This window comes from Rana temporaria, chromosome 3, assembly GCF_905171775.1.
Source record: "Rana temporaria chromosome 3, aRanTem1.1, whole genome shotgun sequence".
Lineage (NCBI taxonomy): Eukaryota > Metazoa > Chordata > Amphibia > Anura > Ranidae > Rana > Rana temporaria.
Window position 1 is genome coordinate 137,403,209 of NC_053491.1, and position 23,290 is coordinate 137,426,498.

The 23,290-nt window shown below is 41.6% G+C and overlaps 1 protein-coding gene across 3 annotated transcripts in view; it reads right to left on the reverse strand.

Moving 5' to 3' along the window:
* PHTF2 (putative homeodomain transcription factor 2) overlaps positions 1-23,290 on the reverse strand; it is a 165,579-nt gene that overhangs the window by 108,171 nt on the left and 34,118 nt on the right. The window contains exon 2 of one of the 3 annotated variants that reach the window (XM_040343464.1): positions 1,649-1,719. In XM_040343464.1, coding sequence (XP_040199398.1) covers positions 1,649-1,693 — 45 coding nt within the window. In that variant the 5' untranslated portion in view covers positions 1,694-1,719. Of the gene's footprint in view, positions 1-1,648; positions 1,802-23,290 lie in introns of those variants that run through there. The other 2 variants (XM_040343465.1, XM_040343466.1) reach the window with 2 other exon arrangements.

Genomic DNA, 23,290 nt, shown 5'->3' on the forward strand with positions numbered 1-23,290 from the left:
GCTTCAGGCGGGGGATGGGATTCGCAGCTTTAAGGCTAACAGGTCTCGGAAGATTTGGAGCTCACACTAGCATGTCGTGCTGTGGTGGCTTCACGTATGCGTCCCCCGGAGAAAAAAAACAAAAACTTTAAACTGTTGAGCTTAAAATATAAGTGATTTGTGGTGTATTCTCTTGCGAGGCAAAGCTGCACACCAAAAAATGCTGCCTACAGAATGTTTTATTTAAACGTCAGAAGTGGATACAAGAGCTGTTGTAATGATCTAAAAACCTTGCTGGCATCTTAACTCATGATCACCCTTAAGAGGAAATCAATTTAGACACAGCTGAACAACTTTCATCTTGCCCATATGAGTACATCACATATCTACATTGTTTTTGTGCATCTATTACAGGCTTGCAGCAAATTCCATGTGAGCAATTACTGTCTTCACAATCACATAAACCAATCATCCATCTGGATTACACATATCTGACTCACTGTGTTTGTGACACATTCTGACATCCAGACAACACGAGACATACAATGTGCAACAAATAATGACAAACAGTGCACGTTACATTTTATACAGTCATGATAAATAAATTGTGTGACTAGCCTATTTTACAAAGTACAGTTCTACACTTTTGATTTTGAAGGAACCGTAAGAATGCAAATTTCAGGTATGTCTATATACTTTAATCCTGCTGGTGACACTTCTCAAAGGCATGTCAGATCAATTCTGATCTCTGGAGGAGAAGCGGCTGAGTTTTCAGCACTAACCAGATGTGTTCTCATGCTTAGTGTGGTCAGTTTTTTAATAGGAAAGCAGAGGAACTAGCAGGAACAGCAGGAATTTCACACAAATGAAGTAATGCAAAGAGAACAGAATACTTTCTCATACAAGTACATGGTACAACAGGCACCACCTAAAAAGAGAAAACTAAATACAGCCGATTGGTATTGGATTGGAAATACATCTAATAATTGGTACACATGGGGTTTAATACAGCTTTAAGAAGAAAAAGATTACATGCCTAGTAGCAATTGAGAAGGATCATGTACAAAGGGTCTGTATAATAAATGTGTGCATGTCTGGGGAAGCACAATTTCAAATTCTGCCATTTAACCACATCATGACTATATGAAGAGAAGAAGGTCTTAAATCCAGTAGTTGCCAGTTAGCGGCAAATTAGCTGAAATTAAATTTGAGTCCATGATATGCAACTTATGAAGAGCACATTACCATGATAAGGCATTTCACTATTGGGTTTCTTTTAAGCTAGTCCAAAGGAATATTATTATTATTAATACTACACATCGAACAGCATTACCAAAGCCAGAAAACCTGGCTATGGCATAATCTTATGTTGCTTATAGCTTTTAAAAAAAAAAACAACACAATCTAGGCATCCCCGCCACTATAGACACGCAATAAAGTAACCCACTGGCTGCAAGTGCTCGACTAAAGGGCAACACTGTATAGACACCATATTCATATGATCTTAAGAACAAGCAAAGTATAAAGTTAATATATACATGCATCAAATTATTAGTGTAACTCGATATTTTAGGCAAAAGAAACCAAAGAAAAAACTAAAATACTGATACCAAAAAATAAAAACAAACAAAAACAAACAAACAAGCTCAGAAACTGATCGAAGTCTTACCTTTTTCTGGTACCAAACTATTGCATCTGTTACTTTGGACGCCATTTATTCTAGACATTTGACATCTTAGGCTGCGAGGAAACAAAAAGAGACACGCTTACTTGCTTGTCATCCAGTGCTCTGATGATGTATGTATAAATAGCTCAGCTACCTGCACACTGAAGGGTGTGTGCGCGAGTACTTATATTACACCCTCCCTCATTACTATTTTACAAATGTGTTTCCAAGCGTGTTGCAACTTGAAAATTATAGGGTCAATGTCAGAGAACACCTAAAAATAGGAGAAAAATATGGACAACCGTGCTTATAAATGGCAATCTATGCTTCAAAATACAAGACTGCAATAATAACAACATTTGTCACATTACAGTAATTATCTATATTTTCAAAAAATTCAAACAAACCAATTTTGGGGAAACAAAAAAGGACTGAAAAACTTAAAGGGGTCCATGCACACTGTTCTATGTGTGGTGAATTGAATTTCGATTCATTGTAATGGTCTTACGGAATGAGGCTCTACAACGCATATATTGCGAGTGCACTTTGGAAAAAGGGTAAAGTAATGCAAGTTATCGCATGCTATAATACACGCTAGCAAGTGTGCATTAACCCACAGCAACAGGACGTTTAATCTAAAACCCCTTTCACACTGGGGCAGTTTTCAGGTGCTTAATGCTAGAAATAGCTTCTGCTAAGCACCTCAAAACCACCTAGCATTCATTGCGGTGTCGGTTCACGCTGTTTCGGTGCGCTTGTGGGACGTTACGAAAAGTCCTGAAAGCAGCACCTTTGGGGCGGGTTGGGAGAGCTGCATTTAGCGCTCCCAAAATTACCTGCCCATTGCAACGATTGGGCAGCGCTTGCAAATAACCTTTTTGGGCCAGAAACTTCCCGCTGGCGCCCAAAAAGTGGCGCCAAAGCGAGCAGCGCTTTAGCGCTAACGGCCGGGCTGCTCAGTTTGAAAAGTAGCCTTCGTGTGAATAAACCCCAAAATTTATGCGGAACTTTTTCATTTTTTCATCCATCTATTAAATCTTCTGCCCTTGTTGTTTTAACTTTGGGTAGTAAAACATATTTTTCAGCCAGTAAATACCTTATAAAGCCCACTTCCTGTTTGTCTGGTCAAGTTAGGGTTTGCCAGGAAGAGGGGGGGGGGGGATGAGTCATAAGAGGCCCACTGAGAGCTACAGGGCTGGAGGCGTGTGTGTAAATCCAGGAAGTGAACAGGCAGCAGCTTCAGCTGCCCACGGTTAAAATGGCTGCAGCCAGACTCAGCGGAGGGAGATTTCTGCAGCATATTTGGCAAGTACAGAACCACAGTATATATAAAATAATATGCAAAGTGGTTGGAGGGAAGCTTTAGAATGGCAAAGATGTTTTTATTACAGAACTAGATTCTCATAGGAGTGCAAACCCTACTGTAAACTGTGTTTGAGAGGGATCTAGGTTGCAAGCTCCTTATGAGAAACCAATGCCTGATGATCTGAGGTGGTGATGCTAGCACTTGGGAACGGCTACAAATACAGATTATCATTTGTAAATACAAAGTAGACTGGACATAAGCAACACACTTTGGGTGTCGCGGTCTCCCAGTAAAACAAGCTCATGGCTCCCACTGATTCTGCATTATTGCGAGTTGTATAATTATTTTATATTACAATGTAATATTGATAAAAATAAATTGCACAAAGAGGGGTCCTTGGACTCAAATACATGGTCAAACAGATGTCTGGACTTGGCCCTGGGAGGGTACGGGATATAGGATGAAAGAAAAGGTTCTCAGACACGTGAGCTCACAATTTGAAATCGGGCAGGAGGCTAAAGCCTTGTACACACAATCAGATTTTCCAGACAAAGCGTAGGACTTTTGTCCAAAGGGCGTTGGCCGTGAATCTATCTTGCATACAAAAACGGCAAAGAATTGTCGTCCCAAAAAGCACAAAACTACGTGTTTTTTCAGCTCTATAGCGCCACCTTTTGGGCAACTTCTGCTAATGTTGTGCTATGGTTAGCATTGCTTCCGAGCACGCGTTTGTACTTTGGATTTTTTTTTCCAATGGACTTGTGTACACGAGATCGAAAAATCCGATATCACACATTTGTTGTCGGAAAATTTTAAAGCATGCTATCCAACATTTGTTGGACAATCTGATAACAATTGTCTGATGGAGCGTACAAATTGTTTCAACAAAACCCTGCCATCACAATTCCTGTGGGAAAATCCGATCGTGTGTACGGGCCTTTAGAGGGAGATAAGCACTGAGCCTGTCTATTCAGATGTTCCTTCATTCCTCTGTCTATGTGGAGGGGAGGTGTGTGCCTTTCCTCCAATCAGCTCTCACACAGTGTAAGTCTAGTCTCCCAACGCACCCCTATGCGCTGCTGAAAGATGAAGAAAGATTACTAACAGGATCGGCACTTTTCAAAGAGTGTAGAAAGGGGAAGACTGCAGATATACGATATATAAGTAAAACGTATGTAGGAGGATTTGTTTCATCTTTGTGTATCATTGGAGGCTGTTCACTTCACTGGATATACGCAAGGGTTTACATCCACTTTAAGACCCCTGCGGAATATGCATAGCACAGTCCATTCATTTCTATGTGCGACAAAGCATCTTTGCACTTGGCAAAATGCGCGTATGGGGTACCAAGAATAGCTCATGAATGGCGCACTTTTTCGTGCTCTCTGCAAACCCGCAGATGGGAATGGAGTTTAACACCAGCTAAAAGGAAACGTTCTGAGTACACATACACTTTAAAGGGTCCATTTAGAAAAGTATTTGGTGCGAGAATGTATCAGTCATTCATGCAAAAGTTGTAAATACTACCCTTCTTAAGGTTTTTAAAATTTGAAAAGTATTATTTTTGGAGATCTAGGATGTATTTTGTCTGGCAAATCTAATACCCCAAGAGCATTTAAACCAAAAACAGAAAAAAAGCCTGTCCTGAGCTGCTGTCCTAGACAGCTTGTAAAAAAGATGCTAACAAATGGAAATTATAATTATGGCCTGATCTCATAACTAGTAATCTAGTCAGAGGATTTACAAAACATCAGCCGTGTACCATAGCTACAATGTACTTAATAAGTAGTGATGACTTACTGTACAGAAATGTGTCCAGCCTAGAGAGGACACAACTTAGGCCCACATTAATCCACACTGCACAGCACTCACAAACACATCTTTGCACTTACAAAACAGGAAAATTTAAAGCGGGAGTTCACCCAAAAATAAATTTTCAACATTACATTCAGCCGAGTTGTCCTAATGACAATCGGCTGTTTTTTTTTATTTTATTTTTCCCGTACATACCGACTTTCACCGGCGCTTCAGAGTATGTCGTCTTCGGGACTGGGCGTTCCTATCTGATTGACAGGCTTCCGACCGTCGCATACAGCGCGTCACGGGTTGCCGAAAGAAGCCGAACGTCGGTGTGGCTCTATATGGCGCCTGCGCACCGACGTTCGGCTTCTTTCGGCAACTCGTGACGCGCAGTATGCGGCGGTCGGAAGCCTGTCAGATAGGAACGCCCAGTCCCGAACAAGACATACCCGGAAGCGGCGGTGAAAGTCGATATGTACGGGGGAAAAAACAAAAACAAAAACACAGCCGATTGTCATTAGGACAACTCGGCTGATTGTAAATGTTAAAAATTGTTTTTTTTGGGTGAACCTCCACTTTAAGGCTAGTTCACACGGGTTGTACATAAAAACTGTACGCCTGTGGAGGACCAGAATTTACCAGCCTTGTAATCACGATCCGATTTTCCGCAGACAAAGCCTCGGACTTTTGTCCGAAGGGCGTTGACCAAAAACATGTCTTGCATACGAACAGCACACAACTCGGCCAACAAACACGATCGTAGTTACGTACTATGTGGCTTTTCAGCTCTTTAGCGCCACTCTTTGGGCACCTTCTGCTAATGTTACTTGTCAAAACCAGGTACCCACTCCACATCCCCCCCCCCCAAAAAAAATACATGAGAAATGTAGCATGTAAGTGGGTGAGGAGTCCTTAAAACGTCGTTTCCCGTTTTGGGTGGAACTCTGCTTTAAAGTGTGTCTGTTACAGAGAAACAGTGGGGCTGGAATTCACCAATATTTTATTAAATATTTTGTTCAAGAGCAATGCAAAACATGTGAATCTAGTGTACAGCAACCGCTGCCCAGTGCACAATGCCATTGTGTAAAAGCCAGAAGGTTCAACTTTTTTATGCAAGGCATACAGCGCACCCTGCAACTGTGGTGGGTGGTTATGCCACAGGCAAGATATCACAGCCGATATGGTTTCCACAGAAATAAAAGATCACATAATGAAAAAGCGTTCACCCCCAGTACACAAACTGCTTAATACTTCTTACGTTTGATTGAGAAAGTGATACCAGATCAAATACATGTTTGAGCTTTTTCCAATATAAGAATCAGAGAATGACTAAGAGGCAAAAATTAAAAAAAAAAAAAGTTGCATAGGAATGGAAACGGACAGGTTTCATGGGTGTGGATAAAATATCGCTCTCTCAGTCTCTCTCTCTCTCTGGAGAGTGGGAACAAATATATATATATATATATATATATATATATATATATATATATATATATATATATACACACACACACACACACACACACACACACACACACACACACACACACATATATATATATATATATATACATATATATATATATATATATATATATATATATACACACACACACACACACACACACACACACACACACACACACACACACACACACACAGCAATGTGCAAAAGATTTAGGCAGGTTTGAGGAAATGCTGTAAATTAAGAATGCTTTCAAAAATATATATGTTAATTGTTTATTTTATCAATTTACAAAATGTAAAAGTGAGCGAACAGAAGAATAATCTAAAATCAAATCAATATTTGGTGCGACTGCCCTTTGGCTTCAAATCAGGATCAATTCTAGGTACACACAGTGCATCTTGGAGAACTAACCACAGATATTGTGGATGTAGGCGGCCTTAAATCCTTCCGTCTCTTCATGCAATCCCAGGACAGACTCCATGATGTTGAGATCAGGGCTCTGTGGGGGCCATCACTTCCAGGACTCCTCATTCTAAAATTTACACTGAAGCTAGTTCTTAATGAGATTGGCTGTATCTAAATTTGTCCTGCTGCAGAATACATTTTGGGCCAATCACACGCTTCCCTAATGGTATGGTATGATGTATAAGTATCTGCCTGTTCTTCTCAGAATTGAAAACACCATTGATCAGGCAGCGTTGAGGACCATAGACAAATTGGTTGGCCAAGGAAACAAAACGCAGGAGATGCAAGACACATCATGTTTACTTCCCTTCAACATCAGAAGATGTCCAGCTGTACCATCAGCACAGAACTGGTGGAAACCAGTGGGATCCAGGTACACCCATCTACTGTCCAGAGAAGTCTGGCCAGAAGTGGTCTCCAAAGAAGATATGCGGCCAAAAAGCCATACCTCCGACTGAAATAAGGCCAAGTGACTCTATGCACAAAAACATAGGAACTGGAGTATAGAAAAATGGCAGCAGATGATCTGGACCCACGAGTCAAAATTTAAAAATATTTGACTGTACTAGGAGGCAGTTTGTTTACCAAATAATGTGTTTGCGCCCAACAGTGAAGCATAGCGGAGGTTTCTTGCAAGTTTGGGGCTACATTTCTGCAAATGGAGTTAGAGATTTGGTCAGGATCAATGGTCTCTTCAATGCTGAGATATACAGACAGACACTTATCCATTATGCCATACCATCAGGGAGATGCGCGATTGACCCCACCTAAATTTATTCTGCAGCAGAACAACGACCTCAAAACATACAGCCAATGTCATTAAAAGGAGAAGTTCACAAATATTATATAATTTTTTTTATATTGTATACACACACACACATAAACAACAACAAACAACACATGTTTTTGCATGTAAAAAAAATGTGCATTATTTTTTTTTTACACTGCAGCCTTTATATTGCACCTGCGATCACCAGATCATGGGTGCAATGCCAGGAACCTGCCGACATCTGTATATATGTGATAGGGCAAAGTTGGGCTGCTATGAGTAAGCATCGGTATAGCGCGAAACGTTTTAGTGGGTTGCCTCACTTCTCTGCTGCTGCTTTTCAGATGTTTTACCCATTTTAATGTAAATCTTCTTTCTTTACATTACACATCAGCTACGAGCTGGGCTAGCTGTCTGTGCTATTTGGCTGAGTGTTTACTGGCTGACCTGGAGCTATATTTCCTTTTCATTTGGGTTGAATGTTGTTGCCTACAGGATCTTTGGACACTGGCAGTCTTGGAAAAAAAAAATTGCCCTGGCTCCTGTATAAACCCAACCCCCAAACACTATGCTTTTATTTTTTGAGTAAGCAGGGCCAATAAATACAGATGCGTGGGTCCTGTGTGCCTCAGAGGACTAAAAAAATTGTACTTGCTCTAAATTCTTTCCTGATCGTCCATTAAGGGACAGAGGAATGAAGAGTTAAGTCCAAGGAGGTTAATGTCACCTCCTGAACTTATTTATTTTATTTACGTCTGACAGGTTTATGGCTCTGCTGGAGCATACACCGATACTCGGGGCTGTAAGGCTGCATTCACATCTGAGCGACAGCCGCGATCGCGTGTAGCGGCGTATTTTGCAGCGAGTACAAAACTTTCACTTTTTTTTTTTTTTCTCAAAGTCTTCCCATTGCTGTCAATGGGAAAACGCCTATGTCGCCTGAAAAAAAGGGTCCGGGACTTTTTTTCAGGCGACAGGCGTTCGGCGTCTATGAGATGTGAACCATCTCCATAGACAGCAATGGGAATACTCCCCTCGAGCGACAGAAGCGTCCGGCGTTTTGTCGCTCAGGTGTGAATGGGGTCTAAAGGAAGAGAGTAAGGCACACAGAGCAGCCATGCCTGCCCCTCCCCTCTTCTGCCCATTCAGAGATGCCTTTGTAGTTCACATAATACAAAGGCTTCTGTGACTGGGCAGGAGGAGGGGAGGGGCAGGAATAGCAGTGCCACAAGTGCAGCTTATCAGTGCCCATTAGTGAAGGTGATATATACTTATTTACAACATTTTATACCAGAAACAAAAAAAACAAAAAAAGTCGGTCTTTTTTTAATTTGTTTAGCAAAAAAAAAACCCAGTGGTGATCAAATACCCCCAAAAGAAAGCTCTATTTGTGGGAACAAAATGATAAACATTTTGTTTGGGTACAGTGTTGTTGCATGACTGCACAATTGGCATTTAAAATGCGGCAGAGCTGTAAGCCAAAAAATGGCCTGGGCAGGAGAGGAGGTGCCCTGTATTTAAGTGGTTAACAAAAATCCCCAAATTTTCACATGTGCGCACAAAACAACAATACTGAATTTGTCGAAATGCAGCCATCACTATATTCATATTTCAGCGTTGAATGAATAAAATCCATCAGTTTTAGAATGAGAATAAATGTATCAACTAAGAAATTATCAACTGCCTTCGGGAGGAGCATTTTGTGAGTAATTCATATTTAAAGCACTGGAGCCAAGGTTGTTTTGTCAAAACTATTTTGTCTCTGATCCACCTACAAACAGGAATTGCTAAGATTAATCATTTTAATTACCTGTCAGACACCCACGCAAACAGAAAGGTATTTCACAATACCGATTTTTAGCAAAAAAACTAATATAGAATGTACAGTTTTGGTTTTCTTACAACATTGTAGGTGTGGCTCCAATGTAATAAAATAGGGTGCAAGTTAACCACTTACGGACCCCCCACTGTATATATACGTCCTCTTTTTAAACATGGATATCTCAGTAACGGCAGCAGCTGCTGCCACAACTGAGATATCCATGTTTTCAGCTGGCGGCCGTGTAAACGATAACGGCGGTCTCCGCCGCGAGATCGCCGTTATCGGTGGCGGGAGAGGGGCCCCCCCCCTCCCGCCGCTTTTCCGCGCCCTCCGCCGCTTACCGTAGCCGTCGGTAGCGGCGGAGGAGATCGGATGCTGCCGCCAGGAGAGTGAGGACTTGAGTGAGGGCAAGATGGCCCCCACCCGTCCTCATAGCTCTGCTGGGCGGAAGTGACGTCAAAACGTCAGTCCCGCCCAGCCTCTTAAAGAGACAATTTTTTTTCTGTCATTTTTTTAAATGACAAATTTTCCTTTTTTTTTTTTTTTTTTTCATTTAAGCCTAAATATGAGATCTGAGGTCTTTTTGACCCCAGATCTCATATTTAAGAGGACCTGTCATGCTTTTTTCTATTACAAGGGATGTTTACATTCCTTGTAATAGGAATAAAAGTGATCATTTTTTTTTTTTTTTATATTTTAGTGTAAAAAAATAATAAAATCAATAAAATTAAATAAGAAAACAAAAAAAATTTTTTTTTAAAGCGCCCCGTCCTGACGAGCTCGCGCGCAGAAGCGAACGCATACGTGAGTAGCGCCCGCATATGAAAACGGTGTTCAAATCACACAAGTGAGGTATCGCCGCGATCGTTAGAGCGAGAGCAATAATTATAGCCCTAGAGCTACTCTGTAGCTCAAAAAATGCAACTTATAGAATTTTTTAAACGTCGCCTATCTAGATTTTTAAGGGTAAAAGTTTGACGCCATGCCACGAGCGGGCGCAATTTTAAAGCGTGACATGTTGGGTATCATTTTACTCGGCGTAACATTATCTTTCACAATATATAAAAAAATTGGGCCAAATTTATTGTTGTCTTATTTTTTAATTCAAAAAAGTGAATTTTTTCCAAAAAAAGTGCGCTTGTAAGACTGCTGCGCAAATACGGTGTGACAAAAAGTATTGCAATGACCGCAATTTTATTCTCTAGGGTGTTAGAAAAAAAAAATATATAATGTTTGGGGGTTTTAAGTAATTTTCTAGCAGAAAAAAATGTTTTAGTCTTGCAAACACCAAATCTGAAAAACACCTGAGGTCTTTAAGTGGTTAACTGTCAAGGACCCGGTGTAGGCCAATCTAAAACAGATTTGTCCTTATTTTATATAATTTAATGTAATGTACTGGTAGATGCCATTTTGGTATTCAAAGAAAGTATCCCAGAAACAGTTACATACAAACACCAGTCCAGACACAATCACCTAGAATCTTAAATCACAGCTGATCTCCGCCTTAATGGTCCCTTTAAAAATAGTGTGTTTGGGCCAAGCTGACTATTTATTGCACAGGTGCGCTGTATGAACGATATGTAGCCTCAGCTACAAACAGCATGCAGTGCTGTGCTCTGGCTGTAGGATGGGGAGGATCCTGTCCCACTCCCGCAAAAAAAATAGTCATGCTGAGCAAAGGAAGCTTTGTATGCTTCTCATGAACAGCGCTCAGCCCAACTCCATTCTCTTCAGGGAATGAGGCGGGAAGTTCCCATCCCACTGCCCGAGTACAATGCTGTATACTGTACTTAGAAGAGTCCACATGCAGTTCATATGGCGTGCCCAACAAGCGCACCAAATAGTTGTATGGGCCAGCTTGGGCAAACCAACTACTTAAAAAAGAGACATAAGGGGTGCATTTACACTTGTGGTTTCTCGCAGATCATCGCAGCAGGGGTTCCAGCAATTAGCTGCGAGTAGGCAGCTCCATTGAAAGCAATGAGAGGCAGCCAATAGCGATCATATGTGAGTGATCAGGCCTGAATGCAGGCAGTCTGCATCCAGGGCTGATCACTCGCATATGATCGCTGCCTGAGCAATTACATGCAAGTGGGTGCGATTAGCTGTGGGAGCCGGAAGCCTGCCATTCCTTTTGCCTACTAGCAGCTAATGATGGCAACCCCCTCTGGGGTTCTCACAGCAGATCATGTGAATGCACCCTAATTGTGGAGATTTGCTTTTAACTTTACTACGGGGATACAGGAATCCACGATCACTGAACCCCTTTTAAAATTGCGGTTATCTGCTGTTCTCAAAACATCAGGAATCACTGACAAGAATCTTTATCTGCTTGCTTATTTCAGATCAGCAACTTAAAAGGGGTTGTAAATCCCCCCATTTTTTTAAACAAACATGCCTATACTTACCTGCTCTGTGCAATCATTTTGCACAGAGCAGCGCCAGTCCTCTTTCTGGGGTGCCCCGCCAGCGCTCCAGGCCCCGCCTCTTCATCAAGTGCATGAAGGTAAAAAACCTTGAGGCTTTACAACCACTTTACATTACTGAAGCAAAGAGGTTGGCATGATAGCCAGGGAGCTAGTATTTTTAAAAGTAGGATAGACAAGTGCCATATTTGTTTCTTTCATGACAGATTTACCTTTAATCATAGCTCCAAAATGTCACTGGCTTGAAGCCTCATGACAAATCCATCATTCAGGCCTTGACCAAAAAAATAGCTAGTGTAGGGCTTTTTATTGACAATTACCGCAACAAAAGCATTTAAGCAGAAGGATCCACTAAAAATCACTCTTGGCTTCTACAGGTATTGATACTGGTGTGGATGGGGGCAAACTTACCACAGCAGGCGCTGACTACTAAGGTTCGAGCATTGTAGAGCGGGCCTCTATGCAAATGTTAATAAAAAGGTCAAACTGGCTACATGTAGGCAGCTCAGCCACCAGTTATGAAGGAGCAAGGAACTGCCCATTCTAGTAACAACTTCTGAGGCCATGGGCAGTACTTACAAATCTTTCTTTGAGAACTTCAGATGTCAAATTGTACAAAAGTGCTTTGAACTATGAGATCTGACTCATGTGACCAGTTTTCTTTGTTTTTCTTGTTCCCCCCCAAGCATTTAAAAACCTCTCAACACTTGTGAAAAACATGTCTGCATGATCAGCAATGGGTGATCAATGATCCTTTGCCTCAATATAAAAACTTATATCGAGATGGTTAAAATTTTGGATTAAGACTTCAGTTTTGATGACTGGCCATAAACAGATCAAATAACTATTTGTACAGTAAAATTAAGAAAATCTACTTATAGTACTGCAACAGTAAACTCATGCAATCCAAAATATTCCTTAACTGTGCTAGTGCTGTTAAAAGGCAGCTTGTTCCATATGTATAGGCAGAATTTGATAGGAGGACCCTGTAAAAAAAAAAAATGTTCAACTGCTCTGGACCTCTCAAACCAACACGACCGTTTTTCCTGATATGCAAAAAACGTATTTCTCTACGCGATTCGTCACGATTCCTCTCGAGCCTGCCTTGCATACACACGTTCATGAAAAAAAAATACTCTAGCAAAGCGCGGTGACGTACAACGGCACTATAAAAGGGGAAGGTCCATTCAAATGGCACCACCCTTTGAGGATGCTTTTGCTGATCCTCAGGTTAGTAAAAGTTTGGTGAGAGACGATTTGCGCTTTTCAGTCTTCGTGCTTTTCAGTCCGTTACAGCGTGACGAATGTGCCATCTCCATTACGAACGCTAGTTTTACCAGAACGAGCGCTCCTGTCTCATACTTGATTCTGAGCATGCGTGTTTTTTTCCCCCTCGGAAAAGCATACACACGAGCGATTTTCGCGATGAGAAAAAGGACGCCGGAAAAATGACGAGAAAAAATAGAGCAGGTTCTAATTTTTTTGCGGGCAGTTTTCTCATTGAGAAAACTGCTATGGAGCATACACACGACTGTTTTTCACGCACAATCTAAAAAAATGGCAGTTTTCTCATCATGGAAAACGGTCATGTGTACGCGGCATTAGACCTTTCATTTACCAATCTATTCTAAAAACCTAGGGCTCAGGTCACTCTTACCCGCACACTAAACCAAAACAGTTTAGCGTGTGGGCAGCGGTTGTTCTGGGCTGCAGTTATGTACTGCACTTGCTCTGCGGTGACATGCAGGGCCATCGAGAGAGCTAAATTATGCAAAAATGTTGCAGAATATCGCACAGCTCTGGAATACAGAGTAACCCCACATTCTGGCATCAACATGACACATAGAAAACTACTGTTACCTGTGTTCATCCACAAGGAGAAACGCGGGAAACTGCCCATAGTGTGAATGGGCCCCCTAAAAAAGGAAAAAAAACTGCTTATGTATGCCCAATGGCAACAAGGTGTCCAATAGCATTTACATGGAAACAATCCAATTATACCAAAGACAAAGTACATGGAATACCCTCAAAAAGAACTGTAGATGGATGGATTATCCTTGGATAAATATGAAAAGGTCTGTATGGAGTTGCCCTTAGGCACAGAACAGACTGTTCAATATTAGTAGATGAATTACCCTACTGGGAAGGGCATTTACATAACAGCGGTTTCATCTCTAGTAGGAACTATAAAAGGGAACCTTCCATTATTTCATGCTTTCCTTTTTTCTTCTCTGGGCTTTCTTTCCTCCTAAAAATGTACATTCTTATTTCACCACTTTTAGGCCTTGCAGGGGAAAATAAATGCCAGACACCCCTAGGAGCAGCTGTAAAAAACTTCCAGCGTGCATGAGGCCTTAGAAGAGTTTTAAAGTGGTTGTAAACCCTTTACAAACACTTTATGCTACAGGTAAGCCTATAATAAGGCTTACCTGTAGCTACCCAAGGACATCTCCTAAACCTGCACGGATAATTGGATTGTTTCCATGTAAATGCTATTGGACACCTTGTTGCCATTGGGCATACATTAGTTTTTTTTCCTTTAGGGGGCCCATTCACACTATGAGCAGTTGCCCACGTTTCTCCTTGTGGATGAACACAGGTAACAGTAGTTTCTATGTTGCCGGCCGAAAGGGGGCACCAGGACTGCTGCGGGGGCTTTGATTTAAGGCAAGTAATTTATAATGAGCTAGTATGCTATGCACACTAGCTCATAATGCCTTGGTCTTGCAGGGATTTTTTTTTTTCCTTTTTAAACAAGGGTCTACAACCACTTCAATATTACTTACATCATTTAAAACGGTGCATTTGCTACACGACCAAGCAACTGAACAATCCAAGCGAGATTAGACAAATTCAACTGTTCTATACAGGTGTTTTATTTTTATCTACATTACAATCATGCTACTCTCTTTTTATATATAAATGCACAGTATCATTTAAACTATTTATTGCTAATATTTTCATTTTTCTATTCTAGTTTTGAAATAACTTCACTATTTGTTCCCATGTATTGCCAAGTTTAGGGCTTCATGCACACTGGGCTAAAAAAAACACACACACACACACACACACACTGTTGCTCCAAATGCTCCTCTATGTTAGTCTATGTGTCCATGAGCACATGGTAGGCATTCACAAGGATTTAGAGGCAGAAAAAAACCCTCATAGCAAGTGCATCTAAGGGCCGTTTCACACGGAGCGGATCAGTAATGATCCGCTCCATGTGTCCGCAAAGCTCAGCGGGGATCCTCCGTAAAATCCCCGCTGAGCTGGCAGCTGACAGGGCTGTCCCTGCACACTGTGCAGGGACCGCCCTGTGTTTCCTCCGCTCTCCCCTATGGGGGATCGGACAAACACGGACCGTATGTCCGTGTTCATCCGATCCGGCAGACGGAAGAAAAATAGGATTTCTTCCGTCCGCAAATGCGAATCTTTGCGGAGGCGGACAAATTACGGGTGTCAGCGGATGTTCATCCGCTGACACCCGTAATCACATAGGGACCCATGTATGTCCCGTTTTCATCCGCAAACGGACGGATGAAAATGCGGACATACGGTCCGTACGTGTGAAACGCAAAACTACACCACCCCCCCCCCCCCCCCAACTGCCTAGCAGAAAATACGGATTTTAACTTGTAAGCAACAAGTGTCAGAAATAGGTTTATATAAGCTTTAGTGGTCAGAATAAATGAATAGACTGGCCAGCGGAAAGTGCTTGATGAACCTAAATGTACTTTCAAAAATGAGGCTTTACATGTTTTTTTGATGCTACTTTTCTCCTGCCAGGTGAAAGGTGTTTAGAAGAGCTTAGCAAATGCCTAGTGTGCTTTGGTCACACTGAAAGAGTGACTCCAAATCTTCTGTAGAAATGTATTCTAAACCAGTTAACTTGGTGCATAACTTCAAGTAGAACTATAGGCAAAACTTTTTTTTGTGTTAACATATATATATATACACAACCCTGTTTATGTATTCTATTTAAAGGGGTTGTAAAGGTACAATTTTTTTTTTCCTAAATAGCTTCCTTTACCTTGGTGCAGTCCTCCGTCACTTACCTCATCCTTCAATTTTGCCTTTAACCACTAGCCGACCAGCCGCCGTTATACGGCGGCAGGTCGGTGCGAAATCATGTCGCTATACGTTACTTCGCATTGTAGCCATCGCCCCTGGTGCTGACGCGTGTGCCCGGCGGGCGCGATCACCGCCGGGCACCCGCGATCGCTCGTTACAGAGCGAGAAACGGGAGCTGGGCGTGTAAACACACAGCTCCCGGTCCTGTCAGGGGGAGAAAATACTGTTCGTCTGTTCATACAATGTATGAACAGCGATCTGTCATTTCCCCTAGTCAGTCCCACCCCCCCTTCAGTTAGAACACACCTAGGGAACATAATTAACCCCTTCCTCGCCCCTATTGTTAACCCCTTCCCTGCCAGTGGCATTTTAATAGCACTGATCGCTATAAAAATGCCAATGGCTCCAAAAATGTGTCAAAAGTGTCCGCCATAAGGTCGCAGTACCGATAAAAATCGCAGATCGCCGCCATAACTAGTAAAAAAAAAAAAAATTGTTATTAAAAATGCCATAAAACTATCCCCTATTTTGTAGACGCTATAATTTCTGCGCAAACCAATCAATAAATGCTTATTTCAATTTTTTTTTTACGAAAAATATGTAGAATACGTATCGGCCTAAACTGAGGATTTTTATATATATATATATATATATATATATATATATATATATATATATATATATATATATATATATATATATATATATATATATATATTTTTTATATATTTTTGGGGGATATTTATTACAGCAAAAAGTAAAAAAATATTTTTTTTCAAAACTGTCGCTCTATTTTTGTTTATAGCGCAAAAAATAAAACCGGAGAGGTGATCAAATACCACCAAAATAAAGCTTTATTTGTGGGTAAAAAAGGACGCCAATTTTGTTTGGGAGCCACGTCGCACGACCGCACAATAGTTAAAGCGACGCAGTGCCAAATCGCGAAAAGTGGCCCGGTCGTTGACCGGCAAAATGGTCCGGGGCTGAAGTGGTTAAATGTCCTTATTTTTTCTGAGAAATCCTCACTTCCTGTTCTTCTGTCTAACTCCACACAGTAATGCGAGGCTTTCTCTCTGGTGTGGAGTGTCATGCTCGCCCCCTCCCTTGGACTACAGAAGAGTCAGGACGCCCGCTAACACACTGCTCCTTTCTCTATCGGCAACGTAGAGAGCGTCCTGACTCTCCTGTAGTTCAAGAGAGGGGGCCAGCACGACACTCCACACCAGGGAGAAAGCCTTGCATTACTGTGTGGAGTTTACAGACAGAAGAACAGGAAGTGAGGATTTCTCAGAAGAAATAAGGACATTTAAAAGCAAAATCGAAGGATGAGGCAAGTGAAGGAGGACTGCAACAAGGTAAAGGAAACTATTTAGGGGGGGAAAAAAATGTACCTTTACAACCCCTTTAAAAGGGTCTGGCAGTGAAGTACCAAAAGGCACCACATCTCAAATATGTAAGAAACAAATGTTTTAGAAAAGGACTTTTAAGGTGCCAGAAAAAAATATATAATATAATATATATATATATATATATATATATATATATATATATATAATATAATATAAAAATATATTTTAGACATAAGGGTATGATTCAATAAAACATAATTTTTATTTAGAACAGATTAAAAAATATAAGTTATAAAAACCATCATAGACTAGTGCAAATATGAATGTTGGGGGGGAACTAATGCACAAACCACACTAACTAGAGCAATAATACTGAAATTTAAAATTACACTAAGCAGCAGCCACAACAATAAGTGCTCACACACAAATAATGATTGATAAATAAGGGGGGGGGGTTCCTATGATTAAGCGGCGTGCACAGCCGCGTAACGAGGAGAGCTGGTGGTGACGTCATCTCCGCTCGCGGCCGAGATCTTCGTGATTCGCTATATGCTGTCTATTTACAAGTCTGCTGTAAGTGTACTTGCTTTTAAACCATTAAATGTTTTATCAGTTTTATGCTATGGAGCTTAGTGCTGGGACCTGCGGAACACGTAACCTGGGAAATTGGAGTGACGTGGGCAAACAATCTGCTGTGCTTGTTAAACCAGCAGCATTGGAGATTTACATAGGCTGATTTATAGCCTGAGGTGAGAGGCTTGGGAAAACAGAGCACATGGTTTCTTTTGCACTGTGGGACTTATTGTGGATTCAAGTATTGATTGGAGCACAGAAGCACTTTGGGAAGAAAAAAATATTGTTGATTGAAGCACTTTATTTTATCTATTTTGGACACTTATCTTATTTTATGCACATCATTTTGAGTATTGAGTGTGCAGAGAGACTCACGTTTATATATTTTATATTTTTTAGTTTTAATATGCATGTTTTTGACATTTGCATTTTACATTTATTGCAATTTAATTACAAATCTTTGGTTGTTATGGTTGTCGATTGATATTTCACATATTTCTACATATTTTGTAGTGCTTCTTAAAACTTATTTATATATTTATATTTTTGCACCATTAGTTGGTGGTACTCGGTGTACTACCAATTGGATCACGTTTCACAATAAACATCACTCTTTTTACCCCCCTCATCATCCCATAGATCGAGGGTGAGTGATATTGAATAGGAGTGAAACATTCCTCATATTTTGGCTCATCAGATATATTTTATCAGTTTTACCTTATAAACATTTGGATTGTGACCTAAGCAGGATTTTAGAACGTATTTAATCTGTATTATTTTACATCATAGACTAGGCTTTTAAAAAGAGCAGTGCAGCAGCTTTCGCTCTACATGTTTCACCCTAGGGCTTCCTCAGGAGTTTTACGAGTGCTGCAAATTGCACGGATACATAGTGCTCAAGAAGTTAGACGTGCTGAATCAATTGGAAGCCAGATTTTCCAAAGAAAACCTGAACCATTAGACATATTGTGACCACAGGAGAGATATAAAAATGAATACTGCGGTTTAAATAGAGTAGATATCAGCCAACCGTGGTTCCTTATGGGGATATATCCACGATAGGCATGTAGGAGCAGACCCTCGTCACCGAGAAGGAAGAAGAAAACTGACCCTGGTGATGACTGCCCAGGTCATGTGAATATCCTCACCACTGGGGGTCGGACGTCAAGCATACTTAGTCTGTTTAACCACTGCCCGCCCGGCCTATGGCCGATTTACGTCCGGGAAGTGGTTCTGAAATCCTGACAGGACGTCCATGGACGTCCTGCAGGATTTCGTGGGGGCGCGCAGCGATCGGTGATGTGGGGTGTCAGTCTGACACCTGCATCTCCGATCTCGGTAAAGAGTCTCCGGCGGAGACTCTTTACCACGTAATCAGCCGTGTCCAATCCCGGCTGATCATGATGTAAACAGGAAGAGCCGTTGATGGCTCTTCCTCACTCGCGTCTGACAGACAGGGGGGGTTCGCGCTGATTGTTTATCAGCGCAGCCCCCCCTCAGATCGCCACACTGGACCACCAGGGTGGGCAAAAAAAAAAAAAAAAGATGCCAGTCAGTGCCCACACATGGGCACTGACTGGTAACATGGGTAGATTAGTGCTGCCCCACAATGTCCATCAGTGCCACCCCACAGTGCCCATCCATGCCCAGTGCCCACCTATCAGTGCCCATCTGTGCCACCCATAAGTATCCAGTGCCACCCATAAGTGCCGCCCATGAGTGCCCATCAGTGCCGCCCATGAGTTCCCATCAGTGCCGCCCATGAGTGCCCATCAGTGCCGCATACCAGCGCTGCCAATCAGTGCCACCTCATCTGTGCCCGTCAGTACTACCTCATCGATGTCCATCAGTGCCATCTCATCGGTGCCCATCAGTGCCGCCATATCAGTGCCCGTAATTGAAAGAGAAAACATACTTATTTACAAAAAAATTTACAGAAAAAAATAAAAACCGTAATTTTTTTTCAAAATTTCAGTCTTTTTTTAGTTGTTGCGCAAAAAAAAAAAAAAAAATCGCAGGTGATCAAATACCACCAAAAGAAAGCTCTATTTGTGGGGAAAAAAGGACGCCAATTTTGTTTGGGAGCCACGTCGCACGACCGCGCAATTTCCATTCAAAGTGCGACAGCGCTGAAAGCTGAAAATTGGCTTGGGCGGGAAGGTGCGCAAGTGCCTGGTATGGAAGTGGTTAAACCCCTGATTCGGTCATGGATAGCATGAATAGGTCCTTTCAATATGGATTTTCTTTTACTGCCATTGATAATGGTAAACAAGACAAATAGAGAGGGTAAATATTCTTAATGGGGCTACAGACAGCAGTAAAATAAACTGACAGGTGTTGTAACCCCTGGCCACTCTATCCAAAACTAAAACAAAAGTTTTGCCTTTAGATATACTTTCAGTATTTACATTAGTAGACTTACAAAGTGATTACTATTTAGAGTATTGAATATACCGTGTACTTGGACAGCCCTTTAGCCCCTTTGCACACCTGTTCTAAGGAAAAGACTGCCTCAGTCCAGGTAAAAATCATTATTTACTAATCAGAAAACAGCTCATTTAGTATATAATTGTAGACTTACCATGACATGTGTGCGGAGATTCAGCAAGTAAGAAAATGCAGTGAATGCAGTTTCTTCACCAAGACATATAATATTACAGTCCTATCCACTGCTAGGTCACGAGTACTTGGCAGCTGTCTGCAAGTTGTACATCACTATCATAGTGTTTTTTCAGTCTGTGGACCGTACAAAGTTGACATCTACACTACTAATGCTTATTGACATCAAACCAATTTCCAGTCGAACACACAAATTTTAAATCAGCTATGCTTAAAATGTTCAAATGACACAACTTTAAAGAAAAAAAAAAAATCTAGAGAGACTTTTGTAAAGAAAAAAACAAAACAAAAAGGTCATTGGCTATTTATTTTCATGGTGTCATCTCCTTTTAATTGTCAGGTCCGCATGGAATGGTTTAAAATTTTCTACTCTGTGCAGGGTGACGCGGGTTGCTCATTCTGCCAGGTTCGACATTTTGTCAGAACACAGTCCGTTTTATAGAAATAACGGACTTCTGCCCGAGTGTTTCCATCAAGCCGTTTTTACCCAGCCCCCCCCCCCCCCACCAGGTTGCCACTATACCAAGTAAGTTCTTCCAGTTCTCTGCCCACCCTGCTTCCTTAAAGCAGAACTTCACCCAAAAGGGAAAGCTCCACTTTAGGTCCTCTTTCCTCCCTTCCCACATTTGGCATATTTTTTGGGGGGCGTAGTGGGTACCTAGTTTTGACAGGTACCCTTCTACTTCCGTTCGGATCGCCTAGGTGATGCAAGCAAGAGTTCGAGACCCCCTTCACCCTCAGCTTTCTGAGACATGTCACAGGTACCAGAAGGCTATAGGACCATTCACAAAGCACAGTGGGTCTTTTGCATGTGCGCAGTAGTAAAGCTGTGAAGCCACAAGCTGTCAGTCGATTTCCAACACTAAAAATGCAGCCTTTAAATAAGTGTTTCCCAACCTCTTTTCAGTAACAGCGCCCTTTAAAATACTGCACAAATCGAGGCACGCCATTCTAAAATTGTAAAAAGCTAAAGTTTTGCATAACACAGCAGCATCCACAATCGTAGTAAACCCAGGTCATGCGACTTTGTCCAAAGTTGCATGACAAGACATTGCGACCTTAAAGTTGCACGATTTAGAATGCAGCTTTGAACCAATGTTACACTCTCTGGCTCAAAGTTGCATCAAAAGTCACATCAAAGCATTGCAGGTACCTTTTCAAAGTTGCATAGATAGGAAGGGGTATCATTGAATTCAAAAGGGCTGTGACTTTATGTATTCTAAGCCGCATGACAAGTCATACTAGTGGAAACTGAGCCTTAGTGTGGTTGCTAGTACTATGATCATTGTAGACTAAGCCCAGGCTCCAAAGCACTTCCAGCTACACTGACAGTCTCTCTCTCTCTCCCCCCTGTCCGGCTCCCTTCTCCTGTGCTGGTCTGGATTCAAAGCCCAGCACAGCTATACTGTATATGGATGGGCCTTTTCTTTATTTCTTAATTTTCTCATGAATTAGGCTGTACAATGCATCCTTACTGATGAGAGAACACTGGGCAGGAACCTATGATCAGGTCCTCCCATCCTGTGTATGCCCACTGGCTACACAGGAACAGTGTCCCTCCCTGGAAGTGATGTCACTAGCTTTCAGTAACCACACCCACTGGCTGCTTTTAGCCGAAAAATGAAGTAGAGTTGAAGTCATGTGATGGCACTAAATACAATAAATAAAATAAAGTAGAAAAACTGCATTTTTTTCATTTTGGAGGCAGAAGGCTGAACTTAGCTTACATTAATGATTGCACGGGAGAATTTTAAGTGTTAGCGTGGAATTCCACTTTACCTTTTATCCTGGAGAGGGGCTTTAATCAGTACATTTAAGGACTTGTTCACACTTAACGCCCTATGCGTGGTTTTGTAGCATTTGATGAGCGTTAAAACTGCTCCACAATGGAAAAAGATTACAGAAATAAACAAATTTATAAATGCGCACCAAAACCATGCCGAAAAAGCCTACCAGAGCGTTTGCGGAGCGTTACCATAGACTTAAATTGGAGGCATTGAAAGGCTTCAAACGCCTTCTGACTCGACATGAGGCTTCAATTTTGAAGCAACGCCAACACTTAGTGTGAACAGCACAATGTGCTGTCTAATTCTGGTTCATAGGTGTTTAGAGTGACGTTTTTAACGCCTGTCAAATGCCGCTCTTAATGCCAGTGTGAACTTATTCTAAATGTCATCACTTGCCCCAACCTAAATCTAACCTGTAAAATGGCATTCTGATCTTATTGTGAAGGTTCTAGCGTAGTAGCATGCGTCAAGGCAAAAAAAAAACCAAATGACCCTGATCAAAAGTTTACATACTCCTGTTCTTAATACTGTGTATTGCCCCCTTTAACGTCAATGACAGCTTGGCTCAATGATACTGAGGTCAGGAGACCGAGATGGCCACGGCAGAACCTTCACATTATTCTGCTGTAGCCAATGACAGGCCGACATGGCAATGTGTACTGGATCATTGTCATGTTGGAATGTCCATGTACGTTCCATGCGCAGCTTCCTGGCTGATGAATGCAAATGTTCCTCCAGTATTTTTTGATAATATACTGCATTCATCTCACCATCAATTTTGACCCAATGTCCTTTGCCTTTGTAGCTCACACATCCCCAAAACATCAGCGATTCGCCTCCGTGTTTCACAGTAGGAGTTGTGTACCTTTCATCATAGGCCTTGCTGATTCCTCTCCAAAATGAAGCATTTATGGTTGTGGCCAAAAAGCTACATTTTGGTCTCATCACTCCAAACGACTTTGTGCCAGAAGGTTTGGGGCTGGTCTCTGTGCCGTTTGGTGTATTGTAAGCGGGATACTTTGTGGCATTTGCCTAGTAATGGCTTTCTTCTGGCGACTCGAACATGCAGCCCATCTTTCTTCAAGTGCCTCTTGAAACAGCCACACCACATGTTTTCAGAGTCCTGCATTTCCCCTGAAGTCATTTGTGGGGTTTTCTTTGCATTCCAAAAAAATTAGCTGGTAGTTGTG